The sequence below is a fragment of the Phycodurus eques genome, chromosome 10, assembly GCF_024500275.1.
Source record: "Phycodurus eques isolate BA_2022a chromosome 10, UOR_Pequ_1.1, whole genome shotgun sequence".
Taxonomy (NCBI): domain Eukaryota; kingdom Metazoa; phylum Chordata; class Actinopteri; order Syngnathiformes; family Syngnathidae; genus Phycodurus; species Phycodurus eques.
In genome coordinates, this window is record NC_084534.1 from 21,076,354 (window position 1) to 21,094,727 (window position 18,374).

The window sequence follows — 18,374 nt, forward strand, 5'->3', positions numbered from 1 at the left end:
TTGCATTAATTGCACTACACTAACTATGTAGGTGGTGTAGAAAAAAATACAATGATGTTATTCAAGTAAAAATGCAGTAAATATAAGCTACAATGTAAACAAACCAATTTTCCTCAGGGATGAATAAAGTTCTGATTCGTGAGACTGGAGTTATTCTTTTATGAAGCATAATGGAAGTGCAACTCATTCATAAAGAGACCTAAACACATCATCTGCCCTTTATTGTACTCACATTCCTTACTTTTCTTTCAAAATAAAGCATAATCTTCCACTAAAAATACATCGATTGTGTATCAATCGATATTGTGTATCGTGTTTTCACTGTGCAATACAAACGTACAAATAAATATTACATACATAAACATACATTACATTCAAATTGTTGTGGATAGTATGCATTACGTGGAGATCCCACATACAGTAACTGTATTAAAAATTTTGCCTTTACAAAGATCATGTTCACTTTTGATTGGCACTGTCAAAGAGGGGAAAAAAAGACAAACAAAAACTAATTGATATCCTGACCAAATGTTGAGTTAAATTGCAGTTTGATAACTTGTTTGAATGAAATGAAAGAGTTCATGTTGTAAAACATACGCTGCAGTGGAATGCAGGAAAAGACATTAGACCAAAGGTCACCAAACATAAAACTAAGAACTACTTATATCTTAATTGTTGTTTTGTTGTTTTTAATTATATTTCTTATAACTATGTATGGTGACCTTGAATTGCTTGAAAGGCACCAACAAATACAATGGATTATGTTTATTTACTGGTTATTGCGAAGGGTACACATCAGAAGTAACAAACAGTATTTGCTCATATCACATTTTATTATGCATGATTAATAATTAATGATACAGTATTCCTCCACGTGAAGACTAATCATGTTAATGATTTCACACAAGAGTTATCAAGAATGATTTAACAAGATAGGAAATGGATAAATATCAATATGCAACTCTATATTTCTATGAGTGTCTGCAACAAATGTTTACTTTTTTTTTTCTTCCAAAAGCTCATTTTTACAACCTTACTAGGAAATCGCAATGTCCCATCCACTGGTGAGTTATTTTTAGAGCAGCCCTTGAACGGGGGCTGCTGATGTGATCCTGGGGGCTATCTCCCTGCCTGACCCATGCAATACTAGACACTCGTCTTGTTGACATTATTGTCTGCTTATTGTACAATAATAGTCCTATAAATAATTATTACATACATTCAAATTATTTACTGTTGCACTGTTATAACAGCAGAGGTTGCAATGCATATGCAAAGATACTTAGCTTTGTATAAAAGAGGGAAAAAAATCAATATTCTCTAATATTCTGGCTCTGTGATCACACTGTTCTTACGAAGAAAAATACAAATATTCTCCCGCATGGAGCTTTTACTATCAATGACCCCCCCCCCCCAAAAAAAAAAATTCTGATGCTGCAGATCGATGTCATATATACATAACGATTGGATTTTGCAGGGGCGTCGCTGGGAAGCAACGGCCTGCATCACATTAGCGCTTTCCAGTATCCAGTCGTGAGGTGCGAACGAGGTTGCACGCACATGCTCAGTTTGTATACACTCGACAAGTTGGAAGGCTGCGCTGTGTGGCTGCGGAGGTCATTGCACCGGAGAGAAGAAGAAGAAGAAGAAGAAGAAAAAAAAAAACAGACTCCCTCCGCTACAGCGCCTCCATTTTGAATAGCCATGTAATAGGGGATTGGCATAGTTAGCGTGTACGCGTGTGAGTGTCCGTGCGCGGCTGTCGCCCCGCTGAGCTGCGTAGTGTCAACAAGCCACAGCCAAACACCCGTCGACATGGACGACCTGTTCAGCCCGCGGAGGTAAATAACTTGCCTCTTTTTTTTTACATGACTATTATTATTTTGCCTTGTTGTGTACTGGATACGCTTCGCGGTTTGTGTTCGCTTGGCGTCCACTTTGCACGGAGCGGTCGGCGTGTCAGCAGTCACGAAGTTGTGGCTAACGAGCTAATGTCACGGTCCCTAGCAGCTAGCCAGTTGTTTTTTTTTTAATGCTACAACGCGATACACGCACACACACACACACACACAAAGCGACGTAGAGCAATTAGCTAATGTTAGCCGCGTTGTGCAGCGTTGGGTGTTATTTGTTTAGCGACGCAGAATTTAAAACACCATTTGCGGTTGATGTGTTATTTACATACACATACATTTGACATGTTAAGCGCAAGCTAACGTCGACGAGGACTATCTAGCGCGTTGGACTCGGGTTGAGGTCCACTCAGCGGCCCTCACGTCTGGAACGTGTTTTGCGAGCACACAACAACACAGCGTTCCTGAATGTTCTTGTAAAATGGTGACTACAGCAGTTGTGCTGCGAGAACGAGCGCGGCCCCGTGTGGTGGGCTGCTGGCGTGATTGATTGACGGGCCTTCGCGGCCGCTGGCGTCGGGTTTCGCCTGGCCCAATGTCAGGAGACGTCAAGACGGTGCGCGGATTCCCATTGGCCGACGGCGACCGTGTGGGCGGCGCCGCCTTTTAACGAGATCAGCCAGCCAGCAGATGAAGCGGAGATAATCAGCTGAGAGCAGCGATAGCAAGCCGCGGGGCCCTTCATCCCCGTGGTTTTTCCCTTGTTCGCGACCGCTGTGACACAGTGATAATGATGATTTCGAGAAGCAAATATTAATTTGCCATCCACTTTTTTGTTTTTGTTTTTACTTGTCTTCTAGGAGCTTGAACAGCACTCAAGGCGAGATAAGAGTGGGACCAAGTCATCAGGTAAACTACATGGCTGTGCAGTGTTGGGAAAGTTAATTTTCAACACGTACTCGTTCACAGTTCAGTTCACCGTTACAAAAATTAATTACTTCAGTTTATAGTTAATTATTAAAAAAAACTAAACTAAATTCACCATTCCAAAAATGAACTAGTTCATACTTTTTTTTTTTTTTGTCAATATGTTGCTGACGGGCTATTCCCCTTAAAATACAGGCATTTCGTTTTCCCATTGTTGCCACCCATTCAGTCCACACTAGTAACCAACTGCAGCTTTAAAAAAACACGCAACACAGTATGACAGTAACGATGGTGAAAGGACATTAACTTTGTAGCTCTGACTCACTATCTTGACAAAATATTTTATTTTATCTATTCTTTTACAAAACAAAATAAATTCAATTTCATTAAAGTGTGTTCCTACAGTGGTTTAACCAAAGCAGTCTGATTAAAAATAATAATTTTCCGAGTCGGCCGAATAAATTTTTACAATTATGTACTGTATGTATTACATAAGAACCACTGAAGACCACATTTCATCCCTCTTACGCAGTGTCCCTGAATGCACCTCGTGTTTTCACGCAGCTGCAAAGTGCCTGCCACAAATGGCGGCCGTGGCTGCACTGAATCGGTTGCCAAATACTGTACAGCGTTTATCTGCCGACCTATGAAGGCTCGTAAATAGTGGGTTCAGACGGGTTTTTCCTGGAAATCCCTAACAAAACCTGGGACTCTTGAATGAAAATGAACTTTTGTTCGAAAACTTGTTCTTTGACACTAGAATGAGCGCATCCTTAACACATTCACTGCCATTGACGGCTTTAGAAGTCAAATATCCATGTTAACTGGGAAAGCTGGCAGTAAATGAGTTAATTACACTCATCAGGCAGAAATGAACTCACCGTTCATGTGTACTACTTTCAACTTTCGTTCATTGAACTCGTTCAGGTACAACACTGAATGTGGGAGGAAGAACTCCTGATACAGTAGTGCCTTGAAATATGAGTTTAATTGATTCCATGACCATGCTTGTAACTCAAAATACTCATGACTCATCATCTTTCCCCATTGAAATGAATGGAAATAACATTACAGTGGACACCCGCATACAGGTAAATCTCCATAAATTACAATATATTTATTCGAATTAACATAAATACTTAATAACCATTCAATACTTAAATAAATTGTGCAACAGAAGCTTGCAAATGACTATAGAAGTGATTTATTAGCTGGAAAATGCAATAGAGACATAGCCTGAAGCCTCACTCAGTTCCACTACAAATTTGAGAAGAATAATTCACATTTAGTGTAGGTGTAGGCTTCTGTTGCACAATTTGTCATCTCAATAAATTAAAATATATATATTAAAATTTATTGAGATGTTTCGTACCCGTCCGTACTCATGGTTTAGCTCCCGTGGATTCACCTATTTGCATTTTTTCCCCATTTTTTTTATTTTTGTTTTTTGGCAGGAGAGGGGGGGGGACCAAGCCCAGAAACACTTATTGATGGTTGATCTACTTATTCAAACATTTGGGGGGGTTTAAAAAATGTTTTTTTTCTTCAACGCAATTATAATGGGCATCAATTATTTGTAGATTTCCGCTGTTCCTGGGAGTCCACTGTAATCCGTTCCAACCTCACCCCGAAAAACAATGTTTTTAAAAAGGAAAACAGCGCACTATAATATTGTGAACATTAAATAAGATGGATCACACATTAAAACTTCACACATACACCTGATGCTTATTGCATATTATTTCCCTTCTTTTTAGTCTCTTAGTGTTTCCCAATGTTTAATGAGCCATTTTACATTTGAAAAAATTGTTATGTCACACAACTAAATAAAGATGTCACAAAGTCTGGGCCTGTTAAGTTGAATGTGATGTATGTGCAGGAAAGCACAACTTATTCTGTTCTATGAATGTCAATTGCACCTTCTGCCATCAAACGGAAGAACATTTAATTGATCTGCCTGTCATGATATGCACCTGGCATAGATAGGTGAGCAAAGATATATTTGTAATTAAAGAATAATTTTCTGACAAATTTTGCAAAATTCTGCAATTTCTTGGTGGCACGGTGGTCAGCACATCAACCTCACAGTTCTGTCAGTAAGAGTATAATCAGAATCAGAATCCTCTTCTTTGCCATGTCAAAGACACAAGGAATGTGTCTCCAGTAGTTGGAACCGCTCTAGTATGACAATAGACAGCCATATTTACTGTCAAACAGTAACAGCCATATTTACTGTCAAAAGTAAATACGGAGAGTCACTTCGCCTCTAGCAATTTAATGCTAAGTAGAATAAGTAAAAAGTAAGTAGAGTAAGCAGAGCTGCAGCTCTTGGATCTTATTAATTTGCACACATACTTAATAAAATATAGTAAGAATAGTTTTAATACCACCATTGACGGTTGTGATTAATATATATATATATATATATATATATATATATATATATATGACAAGCCTTACAATTCTTGGTGGAGTTCATTGTCTGGAAAAAGACTTTAACACAATTTTATTTATTTATTTATTTATTTATTTTTTTTGCTGATGTGTTGCAGGCAAGGCTTCCTGAGCTGCAGCCTCGACCCACGCCAACTTCCCAAACTCAGACGGAGAATGAGGAGCTTATGTGGACACCTGGCGTCAATGACTGTGACCTTCTCATGTACCTGAGAGCTGCCAGGTCAGTGTCACTGACACTTTATTGATTAGTGCTTACTTTAGTGCACTTTGCTAGTCTTGAGGCTCATGCTGGAGTTCTTACTTCCTGTAAATATTTGATCTTTTCAATTGTGACGCCAAGGCTGGCAATCCTGCAGAAGCAACTGTGCCTACTGTTCCATAATAGTCCATATGAGCGTTGTTTCATTTTTATTTATTTATTTATTATATATAATATATTTATTTATTTTTGTTGTTTTATTTTTCATTCGGTGTCATCACACCGCCATCCCATAATACAAAAAGAGTTAATCAAATCCAATGCAAGGAGCATGCATTTCTTTTTTTAATTGCAATAACATAGATTTCCTCCTGGGTGGGACACATAAGGACATCTTCTTGTAGTAGCAATTGGTTCAAAACTGACACAAGCATCTCTCTTATTTGTTTTCCAAGGAGCATGGCAGCATTTGCAGGTATGTGTGATGGAGGATCCACGGAGGATGGATGTTTAGCAGCCTCTCGTGACGATACCACGCTCAACGCTCTCAACATGGTAGCGAGCTCAGCTTGTGTTAATCATTATCGTCATGCACTACTAAAAGATGACTTAACGTTGCACTGCATATACACTCCCCCCAGTTGCATGCAAGTCATTACGATGCCGCAAAAGCTCTCCAGCGTCTGGTGAAGAAGCCTCTGCCCAGGCTTATTGAGAAGTGCTGGTCTGAGGATGATGTGGTGGGTTGCATCCGATTGGTACCACTATAATGTTGTTAGAGGTATGTCTTTTCATATGAGTAGGAATTAAGGTAAAAAGTATGTAAAAATTCATTTGCGACCTACTACAAAGCTGTCATGTAATTTTTAAAACAGCACTGGATAATCAGTGTAGAATATTTTTTTTGTCGAATTTTTATATATATATATATATATATATATATATATATTATAATTTTTATTTATTTATTTTTACTTTTCAGAAACGCTTCATCAAAGGCCTCAGACAGTATGGAAAGAATTTTTTCCGGATTCGAAAAGACTTTTTGCCTAGCAAAAAGACTGTAAGTTAACACTTCTGCTTTAAGAAAACGCCATAAAGTCACACATAAGTTCAGTATAGCTTAGAATATCGCATCTGTACTAAAAAACTGGCAATTTTGTCAACAGGGAGAGCTGATCACGTTCTATTATCACTGGAAAAAAACTCCCGAGGCTGCAGGAACGCGAGCTTATCGACAACAACGCAGGCAGCCGTCGTCTCGAAAGGCAAAGACTCGCTCTGTCGCTGCTCCTGTGAGCGCTCCATCTCGAAATTACTCAGGTAAGCGTTTCGTGTGCTACCTCTCTCTTTCTCAAGTCACGCAAAGGTTGGAGTTTGCATCATACCGTAGCTTTTCTTCTGCAGTTGATGCAAGTTCAGCCAGTGAGGACGAACTTGACAGTGAAGATAGCGAACAGGAAGTTAAGAGCTGCAGCCACTGCGGTACAACACGTGCGTGTGACTCATATTTGGAAAACAATGCTGTTTAGTTACTTTTACAGCTTATATGGGTGTATTTTCCTTAAACAGGTTCTAAGGATTGGCACCAAGGAGGAAGATACAACCCTTTGCTTTGCACAACCTGCCGCACTTACGAAAACAAGCATGGCTGTCTGCCAGCGGCACAGAAGTCTACAGGCACGTCATTCATGTTTAAACCTGTGAAAGAGGAAGAGGAAGGGAACAGTAAACATGGCATGAGGACACGGCGAAGCAGAGCACCTGTAAGCATGACACACTATCGACATTAATAAATATTTACATGGAGGTGATCATTTTCGTCATGCACTTCTAAAAGATGACTTCATTGTCTGGAAAAAGACTTAGACTAAATGTTTTGCTGATGTTTGCTCATTTAGCAATGATATCTGAGAGAAATGTTTTCTTGCAAATACAGCAGTTGTCATCTTTAAGAAGCGGCCACAGGAGACTCACTGGCTCTCCCACTAGCGAGGATCAGCAGTCCACGACCCAGAACTCCCAGACTGCGACTCGAGCATCTACAACGGACAACAAGAATGACTCCACGAAGAAGAATAACAAGGTAAACTCACTGTTGGACTGAAATAATCAAAGTTAAGCATGCAACTTAAATGTATATGAAAACTGTTTTTCATCATTATTATGAACTACAACATGTTTCTTTTCCTCCAAACATTGGAGCATTATAACATACCTACATAACTTATTTTAATAATAGCTTCCAGTGAGAAAATAGTAGTTATGAGTGAAGACTCTCCTCTTTGCTTTTAACATAGATAGGAAGGTTAGCATGTTTCCATAAAGTTTATAATGCCACCAAACTGATATTTTACATCATCACCAAATCAGAATTATTCCAAAGCTAATGGGACATCAGTGAAACGCGCTCACGAAAGATTAGAACAAAACTCTTATGTTCATTATTCATCAGTAAGTGGCTATTGTTCAGCTACACAGAGGAGAATACAGGCAAATATTTGTAATAGTCGCAAAATGATCTGATTCTGATTTGAACTGCCCTTCAATAACTGACGAATATTCCATTTGTTCTCCAGAAGGTGAAAGAGGAGGCAGCCACACCAAAGACGATGAAACGTGTCAGGGAGAGTCCTCCTCAGGAGGCTAACGAGGCTGAAAAAGTCAAACCTAAGCGGTCAAAGACTCAGGTGAAAAGCAAACTGCTAACGGCTAGAAATCTTGAAGCCTTTTTAAAGTAGCTAGTAGCTGTGTCAATATTGTATTACTGTTACTTCCTTGTACGTGTTCTTGTGACGTGTTGCTGACCTCTTGGCCAGGTCACGCTTGTGAAAGAGATCCTGATCTCAATGGGTTTTATCTGGTTAAATAAAATGTCAAAAATCATAAATTTTGTGTCGCTTCCAGGAGCCGCCAGATTCACGTTCTGAGGTGGAGGCCGAGGTGGAGGAGGAAAGCTCCTCAGAAAGCCGCAGTGCTCAGGAGGATGGCAGCAGTGACACCAAAGACATTGATCAGGACAACCGCAGCTCCTCCCCCAGCATTCCCAGCCCTCAGCAGGGTAACGAGAGCGACTCCGACTCTTCTGCCCAACCGAGCGCTGTCCCCCCAGAGCCCGCAGCCCCGCCGACCGTCCAGGCTGACACAACGGTCCCGCAGGCCCCTCCCTCTCAGGGCCCAGCTGTCATGCCACCGCAAAGCGCTGCCTCTTCTGGCCCTCCTCCTAGCCCGTCCCCTCCATCTCCAGACCCGCCTCAGCCAGCTGCTACAGAGTCCGCTGCCAATTTGAGCCAGAGCGGCCGCCCGCCGCCCGCTCCTCATTCTCTCTGTGGTGTACCACCACTTCCACCCACAGCGGGGCAGGACTCTCCTCTCTCATCTGCATTTCAGGTGCCGCCTGCTCTCAGCTCAGTGTCCTCCCAGCTGCCACCAACCCAGAGACCCCCGCCCTTCTTTCGGGAGTCACAGCTGTCCCAACCTCTTCTTTCTTGCCCCCAAATCAAGCCGCCTCCGACCACCCCAATTCAACCTTCCCACAAACAGATACCACACCAGCCTGCTCCACCCTTCCCCCAGATGCCCTCCAACCTTCCACCTCCACCTGCTCTAAAGCCCCTCAACTCTCTGCCCAATCAGCATCCTCCAGGCGCACCCCCTCCACCTCTCCAGCTCATGCCGCAGCCTTCGCCTGTGCAGACGCTTTCCGGCCAGCTTCCGGTGATTTCTCAGGCGCCGACTCACCCTGGAAAGAGTACAAGTTCCCCTCATCCATCTGGCGCTTCCTCGCAGCCTCTCGCCTCCGCTGCGTCAGCCTCAGTCGGCCCTGTCCCCAGCTTGCAGCCGTCCTTCCCTCCTGTTGGGCTGAGACCATCGCCGAGCGCCACAGTGGGACCGCCTCAAATTAAAATAAAAGAGGAGCCGCTGGATGAGATGGAGGAAGCCAGGAGCCCGCAGTCTCCACCTCGCAGCCCTTCGCCAGATCCTACTGTCATCAACATGGCGAGTCACGCCAGCCAGTCTGCACGGTGCGTCTTTAATTCCTCCGCAGTCCATAAAATGTGGCAGTACCGAAGATGAACATATTATGTCCTCTTTTGAATGAAAGTTTATTTAAGTTTTTCCCAAGACCCTCAACACAGTTTTATAGAGTCTTATACACGTACAATAAGCTCAAACACTAAATCAAATTGTCTTGCTTGCAACGGTTGCATGATTAGACAGTACGGGATGCTTATATCCTTTCAACATAGCATGAAGAACACCTGCACAATCTAGTGACATTGAATACAAAAGCTGTATCAAAGATTGGGCCTTTGAATGGTAAAGTGACACAGTTTAAAATTCACTTTAATGGTGACAGTTTAGACTATTTTTTGATAAAGCATTTAACTGTGTCAAATGAGGACAGTTGCTAGTGTAGCTGATCACATACCTGACTTTCACACAGCCAACATGGGATCGATTCCTACTGGATGCACGATTCAAAATTACCCTGTCATTAACTGGCGATGGGTAAAGAGTGTAGTTTGCCTTTGGATGGATAGATGGAGCTACCCAAAGGCGTGTACATACAGTTTGCCAAAACCCAGCAAAAGTCAGATTGCATCAAGTAACAATTTTGTGGGACAGCATGAAAACACGTCAATACTAATAATTGTGCCTCTGTCGTAAATTTCAGGTTCATCAAACACCTGGATCGCGGCTACAACTCCTGCTCTCGGACAGACCTGTTCTTCACGCCGCTCTCCTGCTCCAAGCTGGCCAAGAAAAGGGAAGAGGCGCTAGAGAAGTGTCGGAGAGAGGCGGAGCTCAGCGCTAGGCAGGAGCGTGAACGGGAGAAGGATCGGGAGCGAGAAAGGGAGGCAGAGAGAAACGCTGTAAGTACAATGGTCCATTCATTCTTCTGTTTCTGTTGCAGTGGTGGGAAGTAACCTAGTACAAATACTTCATTACTGTACTGAAGTAGATTTTTCAGATGTCTATATTTGAGTATTTTGTATTAAGACAACTTTTACTCTTAAACCCTACATTTGTAAACGGATATCTGTACTTATTTTTTTCAACCTCTGCAGATGACAACACGATGTAAAAAAAAGACAGTTTAAGTCAACAGTGGTTGAGATCTTGATTTATTGAGATATTGGGGTCTTATAAGTAAACATTTTTTTTTTTCCCAATTTCACCATTTTTTTTATGCCGCCTGGGTTTTATATGGGTAAATGTCTTCCATGCTTAACAGCCCATCTTGAAGTTCTATTTTTTTTTTATTGCCATAATAGTAAAGACAATCAAGAGATAAATACACAAATTTCATGGCAGTTCAATGCAAATGTAATCTGTACAAGGTGTTTTTAAGGTAAATCATGTTTTATTAATTTTTGAAGGACAACATTATTCAATAATAAAATGTCAATAACCTACTGTTGTATTAACATGACATAAGAAGGGGTAGGACTAAATTTTTTAAAAACATCTTACTCCTTTGAACATGTAAACTGTGCTGAACCATCTATTGTTCTTTTGATATCTTTTAGAATGTATTTTTACTTTCTAGTACAAATATCATTATTTGTTATGTTTTGTATGTTCAACAAACAAACAATAAAATTAGCAGTGAACCTAAAGGCTAAACTTTACCGATTGTTTTAAAACTTTATAGCATTATACTTTGAACAACTGAAAAAGTAATTATAATTAAAATACATTTCAGTTTTTACTTTTTGTGCTAGTATATTTCAGTCTATCTTTTTACATTTACCTAAGTAGAGGAGTTGAAGCAATACTACTTTTTTTTGTGTACAAGTATCTGTAATTTTACTTCAGCACAGAATGTGAGTACTTTTACCACTTACTGTATGTCTGTCTCGCAAAACATTACATTAAGTGGTTTTCTCCCAATGTCTTTGTTTACAGCGAGCATCCAGCTCCTCCCACGACAGTCGCATGAGTGAGGTTCAGGTGGCCGCTCACGGGCGCCCCGTGTACGAGCAGCCGCCAACCACCGTCGCTGCCGTGCCCCCCTACATCGGCCCCGATACGCCTGCCCTCCGCACCCTGAGCGAATACGCCCGACCCCATGTCATGTCCCCCACCAACCGCAACCACCCGTTCTATGTGTCTCTGAGTCCCGGGGACTCCATGCTGGCCTACCACATGCCCGGCCTGTACAGTGCTGAGCACAGCCTGAGAGAGCGTGAGCTGAGGAACTTCCGAGAGAGGGAGCTCCGTGAGAGGATGAAGCCGGGCTTTGAGGTCAAGCCCCCTGACCTGGAAACCTTACACCCCTCAGCCAACCCCATGGAGCACTATGTCAGGCACGGGGCCCTGGCTCTGCCCCACATACCCGGACCTCCTCACCACTTCGCACCCTTTCACCCGGGGCTCAACCATCTGGAGCGAGAGAGGATGGTGCTGGCCGGTACTCAGCTGCGTCCGGAGCTGAGCTACGCTGAGCGCCTCACTGCGGAGCGGCTGCACGCTGAAAGGATGGCCTCCATGGCGCCGGATCCCGCAGCGAGGCTGCAGATGCTCAACGTGACGCCGCATCATCACCAACACTCGCACATCCACTCTCACCTCCACCTGCACCAACAGGATCCCCTCGGTCAAGGTGAGTCTTTTGGCCATTTCACCATGATGTCAAACGTACTTGCGGGTGGCAAAAGCTTCGATGCCACCACTAATAAACTAACCCCATGTTATTTTACCAAGGCAGATCGATTGAGAATATAGGGTAAATGGCTTGAATAATGATTTTAGCCTTATTCTCAACAGCCGTAGTTGAAATGTTTAAAGTGTCAGTTGAAAATATGTTACATGTGGTAATTTGCCTCAAAGGGAGATGGAATGCCTGCCAAATTTCATAATTAAACATGTAAGACGTGGTGGAAATAGAAGAGGTGGAAATTAAGGCACAGTTCACAAGGTCATTGAGGGACTGACTAATTTATGGACATTTCTGTTGTTGGAGCACAGACTTGCTCTTTGACAGTGAAATGGATAGCACGTTGTCAAGTTGATGTGAAATCATTCAAAGGCAACCCAACCAAACATTTTATACATTCTTGTGAGAAAATGTCTTTAAAAAGCCAGATAATTGTTGTTCGTGTCCCTCTCTGTCCATTTTGAAGTGGCTACTCCGCCAATAGGCAATCATGAAACTATTTACGACATTTTCTTGATTTATCTTACTCGCCCACAGGTTATGCTGCTTAATTTGGACTTTTTTGAGGGAAACTGAAAAAACTAAACCTTTTGGGGAGTATTTTTGGCAGCGCAATCCCAAAGTTTTTGGCATCATTTTCACTTCAGGTCAGCGGTAGTCAGTAGCTTTTCTTCCACCTGGAAGTATTCCAGCGGCAATTGTTTACAAACATTATGAAAAGGACTTGATGGAAAGGTGTGAGGATGTGGCCTACATTTCTTGTGCATTCACACAGGTTCAAGCCCTGGTCCTCTGGTGGACCCGCTGGCAAACGGACCCCGTCTGGCCCGCTTCCCCTTCCCCGGAGGCCCCATCCCCAACCCTTTGCTGGCTGATCTTCCACATGACCACGAGATGCTGCGCCACCCTCTGTTTGGTATGTCTTTCGGTTCACACTGCCAGTCGGCACACCCCTGCAGCCTCACCAAAATGTAATCTTCAAGTAGCATTTAGTGTTGTCACCCTGAGGAGTTTAGCCATAGCACAGTGACCCAACAGCTCCATTTTTGGTTGCAGCCAAGTAATGCACTCCATTTTGCCTCATTGCTTCAAGATGTATTTAATGAACAATGGGTTCCTCACAATCATCAGAATGATTAAATAATCAATTTTCAATGCTATCCCTACCTTTAGAACAGTACAAATCACCGTACTGCTGCCCTATTGTGGATCACGATGTGGTCTTTGCGCTTTCCGTAGGGGCTGCATATCCCCGAGAGCTACAGGGTCCGATTCCTCAGATGTCAGCCGCACACCATCTCCAGGCCATGCATGTTCAGTCTGCAGAGCTGCAGAGGATGGCCATGGAGCAGCAGTGGCTGCACGGACATCACCTGCATGGAGGCCCCCTGCCCAGCCAGGAAGATTATTACAAGTGAGGTCTTTAAATACCACACGGCTCCATCTGAATGGATCCGTTAGTCATCACAGTGGTTTACAAACCTGAATTTCACAGACAAACCGGGCAAGACCATCTTCCACACCTGAGCGTTGAAAAACACATTTGGCGTATATATACGCGGGTAGCAGTAAATGGTTAGATTCCAGTTGCTGAATATAAACATCCACGGCAGGGGCGTCTGGTAGTGACATCTGGAGTTGGAGTCGAGTTGGCCGCTTATAGTTCCGTGCGATTGTCTCTGTGTACTTTTGAGTGTTCTCATTTTGTATTTGTGCATGACTGCTTGTCCAGTACAATAAACAGCTGGAAGTGCTTTGCCGACTGTGGCTCGCCTTGCCCACTTAACGAGGGCATTAAAGTACCCTAACTGCTCATTTTGTTTGTCTTCACTTGAGTGGTGACATATCCAAAACTTGCTTGTATCTCAAATATTAGCTCGCAACACAAATAAAAAATCGACCAAGTGACTGCTCTAAACCTGAAAAACAAACATATTGGTGGAGTCGTAAGCCAAGATAGCAGTGTACAGTACCTGATGTGCTTTAGTCACATTGATCCACATTTTCCTGTTTTTGCACAGCCGTCTGAAGAAAGAAGGTGACAAGCCATCGTGAGGTCCATGTGGCGCTTCATCTAAAAGCCTGTACTTAACACCCAGTAGAATACTGTAAGAATATTTGTGTCTTTGTTTTGATATATTTTACAACATATTTGTGTATCGATGTGCGCATTCCTTCTTCAGCACTTCACAGGCCTGCTAAGGATTTCTCAAGACTTTATGCTTGTTTTATGAACAATCTCACGCATTCACGTGAGATTTAAAAAAATGATGGACTTTCACAAACTTACTGTTTAACAGTTATATATGCAACATAGAACTTTGCTAAAACACAGCCCTTACAAGATTTGGAAACCGACTTTGGCGTGACCTTAAAATATATTATCGTGTATAAATGATGATTCCTTGTACAAAGTTGCATATAAACCAGTGTTTGAATGAGTGTTAACCGAGCATGACTCAAACTAGAGTAGCAAGTGGCATAGTCTTGTTTAGACTTTAAACAAATTGTAGAGGTTGGTTTTACTCTAATTCTGCTAAATATTTGTCTAAATCCTAAAGTTTTATATATCAAGATATCTTTTCACAGTATGACCTAAGCTTTATTCACTCCTTTTTGAGCCTGTAAATATTAAATGTTCACAATATTCTATATGAATGAGTACCATTAGTTGTAGATGTAACCCTTGGTTAAGCAGGAAACCTTAAGCTGTAACACTATATAATATTATAATTGATATAATTATAAATTTGAACGGGATCTGTGTCCACAGGTATTTTGTGGATTAATACATTTACATCTATTTGATACATGTGATTGGAGATAAACTAAATATTGACAATTAACTGCCTTGAAATTTCACATTTATGTGTATCCAGTAAAGTGTGTCCATTGCATATTTAATTCAATAAATATTCTGCAGTGACACCTTACTTTCTGAAGTGCTTTTATGTGGAAATGAAACAACTCCAGTTGTGTGGTCAATGAATTCCTTTCATAGACAGCCCTTTGATAAATCTTCGCTAAATTGGGATTAGATTAGATAACCTTTGTTGATCCCACAATGGGGATATTATAATCATTAAAAGTCTCTTTGAGAATGGTGTTGAACAGTACAGGGTTGTGCACTGCCATTCTTGTAATGTTGCAGTACTACGCATTTTTATTCTGGTATCTCCTTATCACATACAGTGAACCACTAGGCAAGGCACTGGTTTTCTCAAAATGAAGCTCCTTAACTCACTTCAACATAGTTCCTTTGCACCAAGATGGCGTCAAAGCAGAACTTTTTTTGCGTAAGTGAAGCTCCTCAACTCCCTATGACGTAGTTCCTTGGTACCACAAGATAGTGGCAAAGCACACATTTTGTCTAAATGGTCTTCAACTCACTTTAACATAGTTCCATGGCACCAAAATATCACAAGATTGCAGCAAACCAATCCTTTTAGTGCTTTTATCTGAGCAAAAAACAATGAATATGTCAGTTTTTCAGCAAATAATGGAGCTAGGTTATTTAAGCAAAATCTGTGAGAATTTGTGAATGCAGAATGTGAATATGTGGGGTTTCACTGGACATGCACAAAAATATGTAAAAAGGGTCACTTGCAGTTGGCACAATATGCCTCTGTTTGTTTGTTCTGTGTGGAGTTTGCATGTTCTCTCCGTGCCTGTGTGGATTTTCTCCGGGTACTTCCTCCCACATTCCATTCATTTTAGGATTCATTGAAGACTCCAGATTGTCCATACGCGTAGTAAAGTGAGTGTGACTGGTTGTTTGTCCAGAGTCCCAGTACCAGTATTGACAAAAGTCAGCTAGGATAGGCTCAATTCCACTTGTGACCCCGAACAGCATTAAGCGGTAGAAAATGGAAGAAAGGATGGAAAAGTACTGTTTAAACATGCTGCGTTTATGTATGTACCTTTTCAATTTCAAGGTAAGTTATCACAATATTTAATACAAACAGACTCCCATTACATTTGTTCCCTTTTATTTAAAAAAAAATACATGTATACCAATATCTTTCACACTTTCAGGCTTCCATCGTTCAGTCCGTCATCTATAAAGCCACCCTCCTTGGCGTGAAACCGTACAATCTGCTGGCACAGCTACAGTAAGCTTGGCTACAGATACTTAATAATGGTATCGAGGTATTAACAGCTTTTTTTGCCTAATGGGTGTAATTGTGCAAATTGCAGTCTAAACTTTGTTTCATCACATGAAACAACACAACCATTTTTTTTGTTTTACTTACTCTGCCATTCATGTTGCAAACCTAAAAAAAAAAAAAAAGTCACTTGATATAATTCATTTGATTAATAACATGGGAATAAGATAACCCATCTAGCTTCAAGCTGCTCTCAACTTTGAAACGCTGTCGCACTAGTTTGATTGTACTTTTAAGTAGAATAGATATAGTTTATGAACGGACCCGTGGGGAAATGACATCTTGTGTTGAGGATTCTTCATCTTCACTTGATCTGTCGCAGATACTGGATTGCTGAGAGTGCACTCACGTTTGCAAGCAGAGCTGCAAAAGATATTGCACATTTTATTATATTGTTGTAATGTAGATATGTGATACACAGTGTAGTGGCCTGAAAAAGTTTCTACCTCCTTTCTGATTTTTAAATTGCTTTTAAATGTAATTTTTTTTTTTTTGGTATATTAAACACACATAAAGTGTACATCAAAACAATTTTAATATCACACAAAGACAACCAAAGTAAATAGAAAATGCATTTTCTAATTGGGGGGAAAAATCCAAACATATCTGGCCTAAAGTGAAAGATTGCCCTCGGAACCTAATGACGGGTTTTGCCACGTGTGGCAGCAACAACTGATTTCAATCACTTTGTTACTTTTGTTTTTTTATTTCTTTGAATCATGGCATTATGCATATCAATCAAGCCCCCTAGACCCCCCAAAAAAACTGTTTAATCGCAGTTATGATTTTATAAAGGGGGCAATTAATTTTTCACACAGTGCCAGATTTGTCTTTTGTTCTCTGGAAAAAAAAAACATCACTTAGTAACTGCACTTTACTTATGTGGATTGTTTGTCTAAAAACTGCCTTGATGATCTAGTGTGTAATATATATAAAGCACAATCTAATAATAACATCCCCTACAATGCATTCTTACTGTATAGTGTGATGTTCAGTTTTGAGGTTCTAATTCAATGTTTATTATTGTGATTGTAGTTTGCAGTGGTGTACAACTGCACTGCATCATACTAAGAGCCAATTTCAATATTTTGGACTAATACACATTTCAGATTAAAACAGCAATATAACAGTATCTTTGTCAAGGCATATGGTTTGATTAAGTTCTCATTAGATTCAGCAGGTGTACCTAATGAAGTGTCCGGTGAGTGTCCACTTAAAAAAAAAAAAAAAGTAAACGTTTCCCACCTGCTTTCCAGGCATCAGCAGACTCTGGATCTGATGACATCAGTACCCAAGAGGCAAATGCGATGCAAACCAAACACATGTCAGACTGCTGCAGCGCAGACAAGACGCCCTCTCGCACTACAGGAAACATTCATTATTCATAATGTTGCTTTGCTATTTTCATTTTCCCCATCTGGACTGCCACGATTACCTGGTCTCAGTATTGTTCCCACAATCCTCTGCTGCTCAGGTACCTGAGGCGAGACTCCGCCCACTGTGGGAACAACGATATCGCCCTCCTCACTGCGGGCGGGGAACACCCACCCATCAGGCCTTCTGCACCAGTTGCTGCCTTTGTCTTGGAAGCAGACTTTCCCGAATGACAGTAAACTCTTCCCACTTGGATTTTTAGCGACCTGGAGAGCGTGCGAGACAATTCGGACAGGGGAAATGGCGTCCTCTTCCAGGAAGTCTGCACTTAAAAATGGGTAATTCCATTTGGGGAGGGTGAGTTCTCTGATGGTCGGATGCGAGCAGGAAAAGATTGGGATGGGTTTCCACTTGTGGCCCTGGGTTGGTAAGAACATCTTTTGCTCACATGTACAAAACATATCATCACAAACTGGAGCTAATGAGATGCCTTTGGGATCATATATGCAAATGATATTATTGTGTGCCGTTCCTCGTGTGATGAAGGATTCTGAGAAAGATTCCAGACCTTCTCCTTGGACAGGTGCTGCTATTGTCGATCCTACACGGCCTCCTTCTTTTAAATTCATGATTCCCCACTTGGACTTCTTCTCATCACTGTGTAAAAGTGACTGTAACGATAAATCCTCTGTGTTGATAGCGCGTACATTTTGCACACTTTTGTTTTTCTTCAT

General features: G+C 41.5%; 1 protein-coding gene across 2 annotated transcripts; it reads left to right on the top strand.

Moving 5' to 3' along the window:
* The first annotated feature begins 1,585 nt into the window (after positions 1-1,585).
* Positions 1,586-15,004, top strand: rereb (arginine-glutamic acid dipeptide (RE) repeats b). Of its 2 annotated transcripts, none has more exons than XM_061688572.1 (17): positions 1,586-1,841; positions 2,714-2,762; positions 5,333-5,457; positions 5,892-5,991; positions 6,078-6,176; positions 6,419-6,499; positions 6,606-6,759; positions 6,844-6,921; positions 7,009-7,202; positions 7,376-7,522; positions 8,016-8,126; positions 8,344-9,461; positions 10,115-10,313; positions 11,350-12,046; positions 12,876-13,016; positions 13,340-13,514; positions 14,122-15,004. In XM_061688572.1, the coding sequence occupies exons 1-17, from the start codon at positions 1,816-1,818 to the stop codon at positions 14,153-14,155; spliced, it is 3,528 nt and encodes a 1,175-aa protein (XP_061544556.1). In that variant the 5' UTR covers positions 1,586-1,815; the 3' UTR covers positions 14,156-15,004. The 2 variants fall into 2 exon arrangements, with proteins under 2 accessions (XP_061544556.1, XP_061544555.1); XM_061688571.1 differs by having other exon boundaries at positions 1,587-1,841; positions 6,844-6,930.
* The last annotated feature ends 3,370 nt before the right edge of the window (positions 15,005-18,374 follow it).